This window comes from Marmota monax, unplaced genomic scaffold, assembly GCF_021218885.2.
Source record: "Marmota monax isolate L192 unplaced genomic scaffold, Marmota_monax_Labrador192_F-V1.1 WCK01_AAM20220418_F8-fsc00405, whole genome shotgun sequence".
Taxonomy (NCBI): Eukaryota; Metazoa; Chordata; class Mammalia; order Rodentia; family Sciuridae; genus Marmota; species Marmota monax.
In genome coordinates this window covers 252,253-269,940 of record NW_026694917.1, presented here as the reverse complement: position 1 = coordinate 269,940, position 17,688 = coordinate 252,253, and the positions used below count along the sequence as shown (strand labels likewise).

General features: G+C 44.8%; 1 protein-coding gene across 1 annotated transcript; it reads left to right on the top strand.

Moving 5' to 3' along the window:
- The first annotated feature begins 7,723 nt into the window (after positions 1-7,723).
- On the top strand, positions 7,724-15,472 carry Azgp1 (alpha-2-glycoprotein 1, zinc-binding). Its single transcript, XM_046427200.2, has 4 exons — positions 7,724-7,870; positions 10,518-10,778; positions 12,226-12,501; positions 13,386-15,472. The coding sequence occupies exons 1-4, from the start codon at positions 7,795-7,797 to the stop codon at positions 13,706-13,708; spliced, it is 936 nt and encodes a 311-aa protein (XP_046283156.1). The 5' UTR covers positions 7,724-7,794; the 3' UTR covers positions 13,709-15,472.
- The last annotated feature ends 2,216 nt before the right edge of the window (positions 15,473-17,688 follow it).

Genomic DNA, 17,688 nt, shown 5'->3' with positions numbered 1-17,688 from the left:
GCCGTGTCACTGTAGTATGTTGATTTTAAGTTCTTTGAGTATAAACCGGGGAGTGAGATAACTGGGTCAAATGGTGGTTCCATTCCAAGTTTTCAAAAGAATATCCATACTGCTTTCCACAGTGGTTTCACCAATTCACAGTCCCAACAGCAATGTATGAGTAGACCTTTTTCCCCACATCCTTGCCAACATTTATCGTTCCTTGTATTCTTGATAATTGCCATTCAGACTGGAGAAAGATGAAATCTCAGTGTAGTTTTATTTTGCATTTCTCTAGTTACTAGAGATGTTGAACATGTATTCATATACTTGTTGACCAATCATATTTCTTCTTCTGTGAAGTTCCTGTTTAGTTCCTTTGCCCATTTAATAACTGGGTTATTTGTTTTGTTGGTGTTAACTTTTTCGAGTTTTTATATATCCTAGAGATTAATGCTCTGAGGTGCAGGTGGCAAAGATTTTCTCCCATTCTGTAGGCTCTCTCTTCACGTTCTTGATTGTTTCCTTTACTATGAAGAAGCTTTTTAGTTTGATTCCATCCCATTTGTTGATTCTTGATTTTACTTCTCTTGCTTTAGGAGGTTTGTTAAGAAAGTCAGGTCCTGGGCTGGGGTTGTGGCTCAGTGGTAGAGTGCTTGCCTAGCATGTGTAAGGCACTGGGTTCGATTCTCAGCACCACATATAAATAAATAAAATGAAAGTCAATTGGCAACTAAAAAATATTTTTTAAAAAAAAAAAGAAAGAAAGAAAAAGAAAGTCAAGTCCTAAGTGGACATGATGCGGATTTGGGCCTATTTTTTCTTTTTTTTTCTTTTTTCTGGTTTTTTTTTTTTTTAGATTTTCTTTTTTTTATTTGTTTTAATTAGTTACACATGACAGTACAATGATCTTAGGTGCAGGGTCTCTGGTCTAATAGGGCCCTGCATTCTTGACAGACCCAACAAGAACACAGATCCCAAGGTCCATGGCAGATGCCTCTCCCTGCCATCAGCATCCTCCTTGGTCCCTCCCACATCTATTTTTGTGCTGAGTGATCTGTTGTCCAGAGGGGTGAGGTGTAGTTTGTGAATTGACTGTTCTTGTTGATCGGAGCAGGATTGCATCCAAGTGGTCCACACTGATCTTTGATAAGTCTGATAGACATGGAACACAGGTCAAGTTAAGGGTTATAGGCTATTTTGTGTATTGGGGGCAGGCATCAGAACTTCAAGTGCTGCTTTGGATCTAAAGCATGAGGGTGGGAGGGACAGTGGCAGTGACCACCATCCACACCAACCCCAGCTCTGCCAACCCCAGCTCTGTGACAGGAGGGAAAGAAGCATACCAAAGTCCCTAGCTGGGCTTTTGAGATGAATGAAGCCACAAGCAATAGGAAGGTTAAGGAACAGGATGGTCTTCCCTCCTTGCTGGCCCTGGAAAGCCCCAGGTGGTTCATCAAGGGCTGGAGCCAGGGCTGAGGGTGTAGCTCAGTTGGTAGAGTGCTTGCTTTGCATACATAAGGCCCTGGGTTCAATCCCCAGCACCAAAAAGGAAAACAAGGGCTGGAGCCAGAGTCAAGCCAGCAATGGGTTGTTCTATGTCCTGATATTCCTGTTTTTCTCTGGGGAATTTTATCAACCCCAATGGAGAAGACCTAAAGATAAAGACACTGAAGAGCCTCACCTAAATGAGCAAGCAGCTAAAAGTGATTATTAAGTCAAGCTCTTGCATACACTTAAATCCCCAAAGCAACTCTTTACTGCCTCCTCTCCTCACTTGTAAACATGAGCAGACACCTGAGGATTAACAGACATCAGAAATAGGCCTTAGACAAGAAAGTATAGACCGAAGAGTGGAGGGGAAAAAATAATTAAGTAGCCAGAAACAGAGCTCAGTCAGGGAGAACACAATTTTAAAAGACTAAGGGCTGGGGATGTGACTCAGTGGTGGAGTTCTTGCCTAGCATGCATGAGGTCCTAGATTCAATCCCCAGTACTGCCAAAAGAGAAAAAAAAAAAGACCAACTAAAATTTAGAGATGCTCTTAGAAATTAAACATATGACAGCAGAGTTTTTAAAACTCTATAGTAAAAGGGTTAAAAATATATAGTTTAGGAAATGTAACAGAGACTATAATAAAAAAAAGCAAGAGAAATAGAAAGTAGGAAAAAAACAGAAAATTCAACAACAAAAAAATCCCAGCCTGAGTCCTCTTGGACCCAGAAGCCTTGGACCCCAAGCAGAAGCGGGAGGGAGAGAGCATCTAAGGGAAGTAAGCTGAGGCCTGACTGGAGCAGGAGCGTCCTGAGGAGCTGCTCAGGGATCTCCTGCCACTGGACTAAGGGCTCACTGTTTGTTTGTTTGTTTATTTATTTTTTTGTGTGTTCTACTCATCAGCATGGAGGAAGACATGGACCAAGGAACCTTGAAGGAGGGAACCTACGAGGGTAGATGACCCTGTGGAGAGAGGGAGGCTTAGAGGCTTAGAATGGTGTCTTTCAGAATCCTACTGAACCCACTGAGAGCATTCACAAAAGCTCCAACTTCAGCACAAGCCTGGGGATTGAGAAAGACATTGTCAGCTGACTCCTGAGACCAAGAGAAGGGGCCTAGGTTCTAATTCTGTCCTTATTCCACGTTGTTTCAGTGAGAAGTTGGCCCAGATAAGCCCCATGATCTTTCCTTACTTCTTGTTCATATTAGTACTCTTTTCTTACACCGTGTCAGATGGGCAGTGTGTGTAAATGCTGCCTTTGGCAGGGCTATTCAATTTACTTAGGAAAGAAAAACAAAGACCTCAGAAGGAAATAACCCAGCCAGTGATATTTCAAAGCAACTCCTGATACTTTGAACAAATAAAGGATGGCACATAACAGAATGAAAATTTCAGATCATTGAGGGAACCAAACGGGCCAGGGCTAAGGAGATGGGAATGTGAAATCCAGCCCCACCTATAACAGGAGAGAGGGACAAAGTGGCAAAGGAGGAGGAAATCTCAGAAGAGCAAGTGTCTGGGAGTGGGGGTAGGGGGGACACAGAACCACTCAGAAACCCAGAGAAAACTTCCTGGAGGGAATCGGATTACAAAGGAGGTGTGACAGTTTAGACAGCTTGCCAAGTCCTCAAGGACGCAAATAATAATAAATGCTAGAGAGGACAAGGAGAAGCAGCACTTTTATGCTGTGGAGGCATTGAGGTGGAAATTGGTGTGGAAGTTCCTCAAAAGACTAGGCATGGAAACACCATTTGACCCAGCTATACCACTCCTTATGATACATGCACACCCATGTTTACAGTAACACAATTCACAATAGCCAAACTATGGAATCAGCCTAAATGTCCATCAATGGATGAATGGACAAAGAAAATGTGGCATATATACACAATGAAGTTCTTTTTTATTAATTTATTTTTAGTTGTAGATGGGAGGAGGAGGGGGGACACTTTATTTTATTTTTATGTGGTGCTAAGAATGGAACCCAGTGCCTCACACATGCTAGGCAAGCGCTTTATCTCTGAACCACAACCCCCAGCCACACAATGGAGTTTTATTCAGCCATAAAGAAGAATAAAATTGTATCATTTGCAGGAAAATGGATGGAACTTGAGAACATTATGTTAAGTGAAATCAGCCAAACTAGGGAGGTAAAGGGTTGTATGTTTTCTCTCCTAGTGGAAGCTACAGAGGAGAAAGAAAAGAAAGGTGGTAGGAGTTGGGGGAGGGGGTGAAGATCTCATGAAAGTCAAAGGGAGATCAGTAGAGTAGAGGAAAGGAAAGGGACAGGGGAGGGAGGAGAAAGGTTAGGGAAATGCGGAGGAGTGATATTGGCCAAATTATGGTTTTGTATTGTGAACGTACAAATAAGTAACAAATACCACCATTATATACAACTATGATGTACCAATTAAAAAGGGACAAAATAATAATAAAATAAAATGGGGGTGGGACAGCTTTCCAAGAAGAGGTCAAAAGATTGCTCCTGCAGGCATAGTGCCGCACACCTGTAATCCCAGAGGCTCTGGAGGCTGATACAGGAGGATCTCGAGTTCAAAGCCAGTCTCAGCAATGGTGAGGTGCTAAGCAACTCAGTGAGACCCTGTCTCTAATAAAATACAAAATAGGGCTGGGACTGTGGCTCAGTGGTACAGCACTTGCCTAGCATGTATGAGGCATGGGGTTCGATCCTCAGCACCTCATAAAAATAAACAAATAAAATAAAGGCATCCTGTCCATCTACAACTACAGAAAAAAATTAAATACAAAATAGGGTTGGGGATGTGGCTCATGGCCGAGTGCCCCTGGGTTCAACCCCTGGTACCCACCCCCCCAAAAAAAGAATGCTCCTTACCAGTTGGGTGTGAGATTGCTGACAGGGAAGGGTCACAAGGGTCTGACGAGGCAAGTAATATGAAAGTAGACCATGGGCTTGACTGGGCACACCAAGAGGATAGAGGGGTCCAGAAAACCAAATGTGGGTCACTCCCTACCCACCCAACAAAGTGCCACCAACAAAGATTCTCTTGCAGGTGGAATCAACTTCAAGTGCAATCAGAGGATGCCCCAAGCCAAGAGAGTTTCGTTGCCACAAATTATCTCCTTATTCAATAATTCCTTGGTCATTTTAGAATAGTATGTCATTTTGTAATTTGGGGACCCCTCTGCAAAGAGCCCATCAGTCCAGAGTTTCATGGAAAGACCTGGTTACCGTTTAATTGGCTTCCTCTGTATCGAGTATATTTTGTTTTATACATAAAAAAATTATCTTGAGAACAACTGGCAAGGAGATTGAGAGCTACTGACCTATAGAAATGGGGCAGCCGGAGAACAAAGGCTGTGAGGGAAAAGACGTCATGGAATATTCCTCATTCACTGGGTGGTGGGGGACATTCACTGCACTGAGGAAATCTTAGGAATCTGATTGCAATTTCCCTATCTACCCAATCCCTCAATCATCTTCATAAGCTTTTTTTTCCCACCAGCATGGTCTCAGTGACCCTCAAATATGTCTGCTGCCACTCTTTATGTCTTCGCCCATTTACCCATTGATCTATTTGTGTGTATATTGATTACCTTCTTTCTACCAAGCACGAGGGACAGAGAAAAGAATTTGACAGACACTGTCCCTGTCCTAATGACATGTGCCCCCTCTCTGCCAACAAAAACTCTACCTCTGTCCAATGTCCTGCTCACCCAGGAGGTCTTTCCCAGAGCCACTCCAGATCACATGTCTAGTGCCGCAGTCTGGGTGGGCACAAATCACGAGCCACTCAAGCAGGAACAAACTTTATTTCCAAACTCCACCAGCACACTCCCCGGGAACTCTCCCCAATGCCACCCACGGGGCTCCTCCAGGAACACACCACACACCAACCCAAATTCCCACCACCGGAACTTCACCAACCAACGCAAACTCTTCAGGAAGCCCCTCGAGAGCTCAACAGGAACTCCGGGAGAACTCAAAAGTCATCATCTTAATGGCTCGCTGGCATCACCTCTCAACCACTACTTCTGGCAAAAATGCTATGCGTCATCCCGACTCGGCTGTGGCCCTCAACAGTCTAGATCACATTTTGTTATTAGATTTATTAGATTTGGGTACTTAGGTTACAAAACCTATTTTTTGTTATTATATTTTAATAAGTAGGAATTTGTAGAGTTTCTTATCTGTTTCATACTTGCAACTGCAAAAGACATATTATCTCTGCACTGTCATAGAAAAGGCCTGATTTTCAGATTGTAGTTTGAATAGATAATTTCATATATATTTTGAAGCTAGGGCAATCTACCACTAAGCCACAATCCCAGATCTTTTTAATTTTTATTTTGAAATAGGGTCTTGCTAAATTGCTTACAGTCTCGCTAAGTTACTGAGGCTGCCCTCAAACTTGTAATCCTCCTGCCTCAGCCTCCCAAGTTGCTGGATTAAAGGTGTGTGCTAACGCATGCGGCTAATAATTTCAGGTTTTGAGTTTATTCTTTTACTCTGTTTCCTGCCAATTTAGGGCTCAAACATCCCATCCTTCACTCCTTGGATTCCTCATGTCCTTCATACTGTCCTGTAGTATCACCCCACAGGGAGTTCAAATGTTGCCTTCAATGATCGTTGCTCCTGTCCACCACAAGAGAGAACTCAGTCCACAGTTTTAGCCACCACTTCATACTAGGCCAGCAAAACTTACCCAAGTCTTTCGGTTTTTCACTTCCTTCAGCCCCAGTATGACCCCTATAACCAATCTCAGATTCCCAGTCCTTCAGCTGCCTGAGAGACTGTGGCCTGAAAATAATCCTGGTACAAATTTCTGCATCTGTCAGGATCAACCGTTGCTAGAAACAGAACTGAGTTCTGACTTTAAGCAGAATATTTGTTGGTTGGTTAGCGCTCAGAGTCCACAGAAGGGCTGGAGAACCCAGGCTCAGAATTAAGCAGAAGCAACACAGTCAAAATCACTTCACGAATGCACGGCAGCTGCCAGCAGGGGGCGCCAGATGCCACAGTTTTGACCGCCTGTACCGTCAAGCGCTGGACATTGGCGCCACCTCAGCCACCACTGCTAGGGAGCTCACAGGAGCTGGGTCACTGTCGAGACCCACTAGGAAGGGATGTCCACTGCGCCCGCTTCGGTTCCCTGACTCCTGACTCAACGGGCAGGACAGGAGCAAGTGCTTGCTGAGCCTAAGCCGTGTGCACGCCTATTTCTGGCTGTTTCTGCTTCCATGATGGAGGGTCGGGATGTCCCAGGCATGGAAAGGGAAAGAGGTGGATATGTCCTCAAGATGACGCTCTGGTTGGGAGCAGTGTGCGAGAGAATAATGGTTGTCCCCTTGTGATGCCAAATCAGGCCAAGTTTGCATCACCCCCGCCACCACTCAGTCCCCACACAGCATGCCATCAATGCGAAAGAGTTTTGCAAACAGAGTTTATTCACAAGCAACTGAGTGCGGAGGGCGAACCCCACATATCAAATCTGCCTCCTGTCAGGTAGGATTTGGGGATATCTATGGAGTAAGAAAGTAGGATGTTTTAGGTGCAAAGAAAGGTTTTTGGAGGTGAAGCAATCAGGGTCTGCACATGCGCAGTCAAATGTTTATCGCTCTTCACCGGACTAGTGTTACCAAAATGACAACACATGATTCCAAGGCGGAGTTTTCAGCCTTCTGCCATCAAAAGGTCACGCATCGAACACTTGTGCAAACCCAAGTGAAAAGCCAGTAGCTTTCAAGTCCCTGTAAAATAACCTAATCTATGTTACCATCATGACCCACATGTCAGAGGTGTCAACTGTAGCAAACCTGGTGAGAGATGAATAATATATTGCTCAGCTAGTGACTTCCAGAATTAGTGGTTTTAAAGTCAACTAAAAGCAAGTGACACTAGAGGGTCAGTTTAGGTGTCCCCTTGGTTTTACTAGCTGGGGTTTACCCAAGCTCTGACATATAAATAATTTTTCCAGAGGAGAGGGGTGAAGTATGGTCCCACAACACCCCAATTCCCCCAATGACCCCAGGGCAGTTGTGTCACCATAGACACACATCCCAGACGTCTACCACTCTTCACCCACACCTCTAGCCCACTGGCATTCTTTCACCCAAGGAATTCAGAGTCCTGAGATCAGCTCTCTCCACTCTGCTTGCAGAGCCTGTCTGTAGACCCCCTGACCACACTGCCAAGCCAGTTCATGAATCCTTTTTTCACATTCTTTGGGGAGGAACCCATCCTGGCTCCCTCATTGGCCTGTGAATTCACCACCCCTGGGCAGGGTGCCAGGACCCAAGGAAAGAGCTGTTTCCTGTCCAGAACCTTCCAGCCAGACACGATGGAAACAATGGTACCTGTTCTGCTGTCTCTGCCGCTTCTTCTGGGTCATGCAGTCCCCCAGGAGACCCAAGCTGGTGAGTGGGGAAAGCAAGGGATAGGTGCTGGAGAAGAATGGTGGGAAGGCAAAGAACAAGACAGAATGGCAGGGAGAAGGACCCCCTGTGGCTGGGATTCCCTGGCATGTCATAGTCATGGGTGTGCAAGACCGTCAACTAACTCAGCTCACACTTCTAGAAGCATTCAGGGGGCCTCTGGACTCATGCTCATTAAGACCTTAAAGAATCTGAATCTAAAACCCAAGTGAAAAAAAAAAAAACTAAGACATAGAAAAGGCAAAGTGACTTTCCTGGGATTAAACAGCAGGATGAGGCAGAAACCACACGGAGAGAGCTGCTTCTAATCTTGTTCCTTCCTTCTTTCCAGTAGATAGGCACACCTGCCTGACTCAGTGAGAGAGAGAGAGAGAGAGAGAGAGAGAGAGAGAGAAGAGAAGAGAGAGAGCAGGGGGGCTCCCCAAGGGCAAGCAGGAAAGCAATTAGCTAAAGGAAACCCAGGTCCTCACCCCACCATGAATCTAGAAAGCAAGGGGCTGGGATGGGGGACAGGTGGGGACACTCAGGGAAATCCAGGGTTGATTCTACAACAAGGAATGAGGCTGTTTATGGCATCAAGGGTTCAGGATGAAGAGAGATGAGCTATGGGCTTTTAACCTGTGCAAGTTTAAAATTCCTTGCAGTCACAAATTGTCAAATAGGTTTTTTTATGTTTGTTTTATAACAATCATGTTTAGAATGTTAAGCACATTCTATACCAAAATCCAGATTTGTCAGAGAGACACAATAGGATGGAGGGATGGATGGGTAATAGATAAATGACAGATACATAGATAGATAGATAAATAGATTTTTTAATGGGGGAAAGAATTTTATTTTAAAGAATGGGGTACACAGTTGTAGGGTCTGGCTTATCCTAAAATCTGCAGAACAGGCCAGCAGATTAGGGACTCAGGAAAGAGTTAACATTGCAGTCTTGAATTCAAACATAGTCCAGAGACTAGATTCTTTCTTCTTTGGTGGGGAGGGAGGAGTCAGTCTTTTCTCTTGAGGCCTTCAACCAGTTGGATGAGACCCACCCACATTATGGAGAATAATCTGCTTTACTCAGGGTCTACTGATGTACTTAGTCATCTTTTTCATTACTGTAATGAAACAGCAGAGGTGGGTTAACTTTATAAAGAAAAAGGATTTATTTTGGCTCATGGTTCTGGAGGTACATGGTTCTAAGGGGCCTAATCTGAGAGTGACCTTCTTGCTGGCGGGGTCTGAGGCAACACAAAGCATCACATAGCAAAAGAAAAGGGAATACAGATTATGTCTAGTTTTTCTCTCCTTAACTTTCCATCCCTAACTGCCAAGAGTTCATGTCCTTCTAATATTATAAAATATGTAATCATTCATCCCTAGAAGTCCCAAAGTCTTAACTCATCCAGCATTAATCCAAAATCCAAAGTCTCAACTGAGACTCAAGGCATACTCCTTGAAGCTTTGAATCCATAAAATCAAAACAAGTTACTATTTATGATATACAATTATGGGGCAGACAGGGTATATATTCCCACTCCAAATGGGAGGGATAGGAGAGTAGAAAGGAGCCATTGACCCAAAAGAAGACAAAACCCAGAAGGGCAGACATTAAATCCCAAAGTTCCAACTCTAGCATCTTGTGCACACTGCTATGACAGGTGAGTCCCCAAATCCTAGGCTGCCCTACCCCTCTCTGTAATATTCAACACCGCAGTGGTGCTTTCTACACCTGCAAGCTGATGTTGGTGGCTTTCCTGGGTAGACATGGCAGTCACTCTACTTTTCTGGGGTCTCCACTGAGGTTTTACCTCCACAACTTATTTAAATGTTAATCATGTTTATTATAAACTAATTAGGAAGAATAATTTCTGGGGTCTACACTGAGGTTTCACCTCCACAACTGATTTAAATGTTAACCATGTCTATTATAAACTAATTAGGAATCTGCCATATGACCCCAACATTATTAAAATCCACATGAACTATCTCATGAACCAATTATGGAACTCATTATGGAAATGTCCCCCTCTTCGAGTTGCTGCTTGGTATCAAAATGCAGGTATATCCCTCAGAATTCTGAGACTGGTTGTAGTCTTGCCCTGTACTGACCCATCCTGGGTCATTTCTTGGAATTTCTAGTAAATTCTCCTTCCCATATTTTCTAACTATATGTATTTGTCAGGTTACCATCAAGTTTGTGCGTATCAGGCCACTTTCCTCTCCTCCATAAGGTGACACAGGGATCCAGACTGGTTGGTCTCCATAGTCATTGCCTAAAGGGAAGAGAGAAGGTGCAAGGCAGCTCATAGGACCAGAAGAATGAGGTTGCCTCATTTTTCTCTTTTGCCAGAACTCAGCCACATGGTCCCAAGATACCCACAAGAAGGTTGAGAAATATTATCTTACATGCCAAACAGAGGAACAATGTAGCGAAGACATATGAAAAGTCAGTCCCAGAATGAGAGCCGAGTCCATTCGCTTGCTCAAACTTCCAGTAGTGGGAGACTGACAGCAGGACTGAGAGAGCTGGGAAGAGACCTCAGGGACAGAGGCCTCAGGGACAGGTCTTCTCTTCTGGTGCACAGTGGGTGTCCCCATGCATGGACCCCACCCCTCTGAGTCTTCTCATCTTTTTCAGGTCCTTATTCTCTGACCTTTCTCTACACTGGGGTGTCCAGGCCTAGTAAAGTCCTCCCCAGGTTTCAGGCCACTGCCTTCCTCAATGACCAGGCCTTCTTCCACTACGATAGTGAGGGCAGGAAAGCAGAGCCCCTGGGACCATGGAGCCAAGTAGAAGGAATGGAGGACTGGGAGAAGGAGAGCCAACTTCAGAAGGCCAGGGAGGAAATCTTCCTGGTGACCCTGAAAGACATCATGGACTACCACAAGGACAGCAGAGGTCAGTGAAATGCAGGCCACGGGGAGGGTCTTAGCTCAAGAGGCAGCCCTATAAGTGTGAGTGGAAAGGGACCAACAGGTTGAAGATAGTCCCTCCCCTAAAGGTGGAGCAGGAGGCACAAATAGAAATACGCAGACACATCTGGACCTAATGCCCCCTCCCATAGTATCCTCCTTCCATATGGCCTCCCATCCTTGCTCCAGGCCTCAGCTCACACAGGAAGTGAGGCTCACCCCTGTTCAGGGATGTTGAGTGGATGGTGAGTAACCTTGGAGTCAGTCAGAGCTGAGTTCACGTGGTACATTCTTCCATCAGTCGCTGCTTGACAGTGAGCAAGTTTTTTAATTATCTGGAGGATTGAGACCTGCCTCCATGAGGTTCTGGAAAACTTACCTACATCAATTCCACAAAGGAGGCAGCATGTGTTTTGCTCTCCCCTGCAGCCCCAGGGCCTAGGACGAGGTGCAGCCAATACTATTTGCTCAACTGAAGATGTTAAATGAAGAGAGAGAAAATACCCAGCACAACAAACTCATGGTCCATACTGACAGCTCAGAAAGTGCTGGGTTCAAAACCACAGACTGTTAGAGTTTCATAATGTTGAGTTTCATGAGTTACGTGATAGGGTCAGGATAAAAACCTCACAGTCTACCCACCAAGGCAACCAATCAGACTTGATAAACTGCAGATGTCAGATAATTTTATAAGGCTGGGCTTCTGAGTTAAAAAAAAATCTCCAAGAAGCCACCTGAAATCTGAAGGTTTTCAAAAGGAGGCAAGAGTTAAATATAAATCTGAAGGATTTGGCATGGAAAGTCTTGGTAAGGAAAATGGCCTGGGCTGGTGTGTCCCAAATAGGAGCAGGAAGGACACCGGAAGACTGTAATAGAAATGTTGAAGTAAGTAATTATAAGAAAAGAGGAAGAAAAGAGAAAAATATGAGCACAATATTAGAAGGTCTTGGTGGCTATCTTTTTATTGGGCACTTATTATGTGCCAGGCCCAGATATCAATACATCTCACTTTCAATAACCTCCTAAAATAGCACTGCTATCATTGCCATTTCAGAGATATGAAAAGCATAGAGAGATAAGGCTCAATCTCATGAACAGGCCAGTGTGGTGAAGAGAGATCTGGGATTTGCACTCTCAGAGCTATTCAGACTGAACGTTCCCTAAGAAGGTCAGTTTCTGAGAGTCGTTGTGCACAAAGGGGTTGAAGCTTTAAAAACTCAGAAAAAAAAGATGCCAACCACTGGAAAAGAGGGAGAAAGGGATCAAATTATGTTTTCTTATGTGGGCAGATAAACTCCACCTAGAACTGAGAGGAGAGGAGAGATCCAAAAGTTTTCTTCCTATTTGTTTGCAAAGTGTGCAGGAATGAGAGTCATTCAGCTGGATTTGGCACCAGGCTGATTGGCTCCCTGTGGGTTTGGGGGAGGCTTCAGGGTCTCACACCTTTCAGGGAATGTTCGGCTGTGGTATCCAGAATAATAGAAGCAGTGGGGCATTCTGGAGGTATGCCTATGATGGACAGGACTTCATTGAATTCAACAAAGAAATCCCAGCCTGGGTCCCCTTGGACCCAGCAGCCCTGAACACCAAGAAGAAGTGGGAAGCAGAAAAGGTCTATGTGCAGCGGGCCAAGGCATACCTGGAGCAGGAGTGCCCTGAGATACTGCAGAGGTACCTGAACCACAGCAGGACTCACCTGGACCAACAAGGTACTCAGAGCTTCCTGGAACCTACTCCCAGTACTGAGCTGAGAAAGACCGAGATGATCTCAGGCTGGGAGCTCAGGGGGTCATCTCAGGCTGCTTTCATCCACCCCTGGGAATCCTTTGGTCCCCCACTTTTCACTTCCTAGAATTCATTCCTTCCCTGGGAGGATAAGAGGTGAGATCCAAAAACAACATTTATCCAAATTTCAAGTTGGAGGAGCCAGAAAAACCACTGTCTTGATGGTAACCTTCTCCAAATAACCCCCTATTTCACAGATAAAGAAATTGGGGCTCAAAGAGGCTAAGTTAATACTAGCCATAACAGACAGAATCAGGTTTCAAATTCCATATTTCAGAGTTCAAATCCCATGAACACTTTTTTCTACTCCTGATGCCTCTTGTCTTGTTTGTGGAGAGAAGTCCAGCTTGGAAGGAAAGGCAAGTGTGAACAGAACTAAGTGCCACAAACTGAGGCTTTGATTGGAGAGGTAGGGAGAGAGAAGAGCGCAACAGAGCAGAGAGGAGTTTAATAGACAGAGACACAGGAAGAGCCAAGGAGCTGGGTCAAGACTAGAGAAGAAAGGAGCTACAAACCCCACTGAGATTTGGGCACACCAGGGAAACATATAAGGAATTCACAAATTCACAACTTGTTGCTATCATAAGTCAATATACAGTGGGGTAGGAAGAAGGTAACTGAGTAGACATTCCATGACCCAACAGAGAGCCTCAATCTTCCCTGATCTTCTTAAAGATTTCTTTGGGGAGGGGGGCGCACAACTTAGAGACCTGCTGATAGCGACATCTGGGGGTTTGGGAATGGAAGGGACATGACAAGGGAAAAGTCCGCCTCAAGCCCTCAGTGTCCATCTCCTGTCCCTCCACAGATCCTCCCTCTGTGTCAGTCACCAGCCATGTGGCCCCGGGAAGAAACAGAACACTCAAATGCCTGGCTTATGACTTCTATCCACAAAGAATCGGTTTGCGCTGGACTCGGGCCGGCAAGGTGCAGGAAACTAAAGCAGGGGGAGAGATTCTTCCCAGTGGAAATGGTACTTACCAGTCCTGGGTGGTGGTGGGAGTCCCCCCTGAGGACAGAGCCCCTTACCTCTGCCTCGTGGAGCACAGTGGGCTGGCCCAGCCTCTCACAGTGCCATGGAATGGAAGGCAGAAAGCCAGGGCTGAAGGTAAATTGGGGACTCCTCAGTAGTCACATAAGAGAGTTGAACTTTAGAAATCATCGTCAATGTCACCAACAAGGTCCCGGGAAAACAGTGCAAAAGGAAGTGCAAATCCAGATGGTGGATTTGGAGACAGGAGACTTGCCACTGAGTTCACTCTGACTGTTCACCTCCTAAACTCTCCATGGTCCAGTCTTTAAAACCTCACCCACAATACTCCCCTTGCCTGGCCCAGCAGAGAAAGATGTTTTCAAACTGTGAACTGGCTATAAAAATGTGAGTTGACTGAATCACTCATTCTGCCCCTTCCCCAAGCATTTGATTCATCTGAAATTCTTGGTACCCAACTGAAATAATGGTTCACCCTTGGGCATATGGACCTTGGGATGTCTCCAGCATGGCTTAGACCACCCAGTCCTGTGGACCTTGTTCTAGCATCCACTGCTGATGTCCACAGATGAGGCCATGACCTCACTGGCTGTCAAGCCCCCGAAATCTGTAAAACCCAACACTTCTGTACCTGTTTTCCTTGCTCCCTGTGAGACATGGTCCTCCACTTCAGCACATCAATCTTTCCCATATACGTTAGCCCTGAACCACACGCAGCCAGAGCTTATTTGAGAGGTCTCCTCTCTCCAGGTGCACTCCCAAGGAAGCAGGAATCAGCCCTGATGTTCTTGGACTCCCTCCAAGTCCATCTGAGTGTGTTTTTTCAATTGAGTCACCTCTGCCATCCGCAGGTTTAATGCCCAAGGGTAGAGCAGAACCCTCACAGCTGACCTTTCTACTGAGCCTTACCTACCATGGTTGTGTTCTTCTTTCCTACATGGAAAGAACTCTCTTTATAACATGCCCTCAGCCTCCCACTCTGGATTACTCCAAATTCAGTCCTCCCAGCTGTTAAGTAGTCAGAAGCGGACTTCCAAATTCTGAGTCAAGAGGCTTCTCTTTCTTGAAAGTCTGAATTTAAAGGTTACATCTCTGGTTTTGTTTTTGTTTTTGTTTTAATACTTTGGGTTCAATTTGAATACCAAAAACTGAGAAATTGGGCTGGGGATATAGCTCAGCTGGTAGAGTGCTTGCCTCCCATGCACAGGCACTGAGTTCAATCCCCAGCATGGCAAAAAAAAAAAAAAAAACCCTGAGAAATTACTTCCTTAGTCTACAAGAAACCAGAGGAAATAAAGAGCCCCATTTGAACAGTAGAGAGTTGCAGGGAAGAAAATCAAAATAGTTAAGAGAGAAAAATACAGCCATTGATCCTTCAAAATATGATAAGACCTTGAACAAATAAAAAGTAATAGGATAAACATTGTGAATCAAAGAGGAAACCAAAATCAACATAAGCAGGATGGGCTAAGGAAGACTGGAATAAATCTGATCCAACCTGTGACTGAAAGGATCTGATCCAAAGAAAAGATGAAGGGGTGGACAAGGAGGAGGAAGCCTCAATAAACAAAGTCTTGGCCAGGCATCCAGGTGGAGGGGGAGAGGGTCACAGAGACATTCAGAAACTCAGGGAAAACTTCCTGGAGGGAGTCAGATTTCAGAAGTATCAAAAGAATGCTCCTAACCAGTTGGGTGTGAGACTGCTGAGAGGGGAGGGTCACAGGGCCTGCCAAGGAAGATGACCTGGGAGCAGTCCATGGGCATGGACTGAGCACACCAAGAGGAGAGAGGAGTCCTGGAAACCAAACACGGATCACTGTGTTCCCACTTGTCAGGATGGGCAACGGGTGCGACTTATGCAGTCCAGGGGGAGGAATAAAGAATGTCCATGTGCTTCTGCCCTAGTCAATGCTTTATTCACTCAAATCACTCAATACAATTTCACTCTATAGGATCTTAATCAAGAAAATGACAATCCATAATGCTAGGCACTGTAATAGAATCAATTCACAGCAAACAATTCTAGATTAATTCTAAGCACTGCCAACACACTTAAGCATGACAGGCTCATGATAGACATTCCCTCCGCGTGTTAAGCTCAAGTGTCAGATCAAAAGTCTCAAGCCTTAGGCCTGGGGTGGAGCTGATGTTGAGGAGAGGATCCTAGGGAGAAGTTGCAGCTCTCACCAGGGTCAAGATGTGGCTGTAGAGTTTGAGAGAGGTGAGGAAGATGCAGAGGATCAGGCAAATGATGAGAAGAGTTGGGATGTCAGTCCAGGTCCTCATCAGGCTCTCCAGCGTGAGAGCATCAGTGTCAGCTGGCTAATGTCAATTCATTTGCTCTATTACTTATACCAAATTCGGGGGGTTTTGACCCCCCCCCTTTCAATCCTTATCAGCTGCCACGAGATTTCTCAGTGACATAATTTACTCTGGGGTTAAAGCATCTGGTGGTCCCCACCCTGATCTTTTCACCTTTCTCTCTTATCAGGTACTTTTCCCTCTTATCTTGGAAGACAGCCTGCCAGAGGCTTCACTATGAGTTTATCAGAGTGGGGAGAGGTGACTTGTTTGTGTCTGAGGGACATACTGGAGGGCTCCTTAGGCATGCCTGGTGAGACTGCAGGTTTCAAACTGGAGTTTTTAAAATGGATTGCTTAGGTTCAGGCCTAAGGCCATCCTCACACCACTCAACAAACATCTCATGTTTCCACCAACCTTTTTAAGGAGATGTGTGGCCCATTTTCATTTCTAAAGGAAAATGATTTAAAATTAATTTCTTTTGAAAATTCAGCAATTGCCCTTGATGTAACTGATGTCATCCTGAACATAAAACTGCCATAAAATAAGAGCTCAGAATCACGGGTCTTTGGGCAGAGTGGGTAAAAGGACTAGAATTCCCACTGGGTACACCTGAAGCCACCCCCAAGTGTAAAACCGCTCGCAAAGCTCACTGTGCCAGTAGAATTTTCTCATAAATGGTTTGGTTTTTATTAATGAGATTACACATACACACAGAGGGAATAAACTGTTCCCACGAGAATATGTTCTAGGAAAAGCACTAGTTCAGGGCAAATCTAATATGTGTCAACAAGCCCCTTATAGTAGAGCAAAGTTTTGAACCCAAATACAGAAGAAGAGACTCTAGAACTTCATTGAGAAAAAAATGACTCATCAAACTAAACACCCCCATTCACATCACTGAATCCATGATCCCAATGGTATAGGTACCCATCTTCTCTTCCCTGCACTTATTTCACCAGGGGAAATGTCTTTCCTCCTACAGAAGAACTATCCTTCCCCATGTGCTCTGGACCTCATCCTCTTTCTCCTACTCAAGGACCTTATTGACCTGGTTCTCCTATCTCTCTCCAACATTGCTAGAATATAACCATGTTATAGTCTCTCCTCTTTTAAATAAAGCAAAACTTCCCATAGCAGCACCTTCCCTCCAGTTTTCCCTCCATTTCTTTCTTTGCTTCACAGGAAAATTCATCAAAAGTGCTGACCACGCCAACTGCCTCCATGTCATCACTTCCCATCCATTCTCCAACCACACCAGTAAAGCAATCACTATTTCCACTAAAATTGCTCTTTCTGCATGTCTGTAATCTCAGCTATTCAGGAGTGTGAGGCAGGAGGATCCCTTGAGCCCAGGAATTTGGAATCAGCCTGTACAACATAAAGAGACTCCATGTCCTTTCCCCCCCATTATTTTAATTGGTGCACGACAGTTGTACATGATGGTGGAATTTGTTGTTACATATTCATACATGCACACTATATAAAAATCTAATTTGGCCAATATGATTCCTGAGTATTTCCCTTTTCTCTCCCAGAGAGACTCCATGTCTTAAAAATATAGAGAGAAATTGTTCTTTCCAAGGTCATTTAGGCACTCCACACTCTCAATGCCAAAGTCATTTACCCATTTCTATCTAATCTTGTTCAAGCTCTTAGCAGCATCTCACAGTTGGACCCCTCCTTTCTTCCTCTTTTCATGGATTAAATAAGTATTTAGTGAGTACTTATCATGTGCCTCATCTCTGTTCTAGTAATATGACAGTGAATGAGACTTAATGTGTCCCTGATTTCATGGAATTTATATTCTAGAGGAGAG

Bases quoted from the DNA above. Each gene is read 5' to 3' on its own strand.
- Azgp1 (XM_046427200.2), top strand. From the start codon at position 7,795: ATGGAAACAATGGTACCTGTTCTGCTGTCTCTGCCGCTTCTTCTGGGT. The intron at 7,871-10,517 runs GTGAGTGGGGAA...CATCTTTTTCAG, and splicing joins CCCCCAGGAGACCCAAGCTG to GTCCTTATTCTCTGACCTTT. The intron at 12,502-13,385 runs GTACTCAGAGCT...GTCCCTCCACAG, and splicing joins GACTCACCTGGACCAACAAG to ATCCTCCCTCTGTGTCAGTC.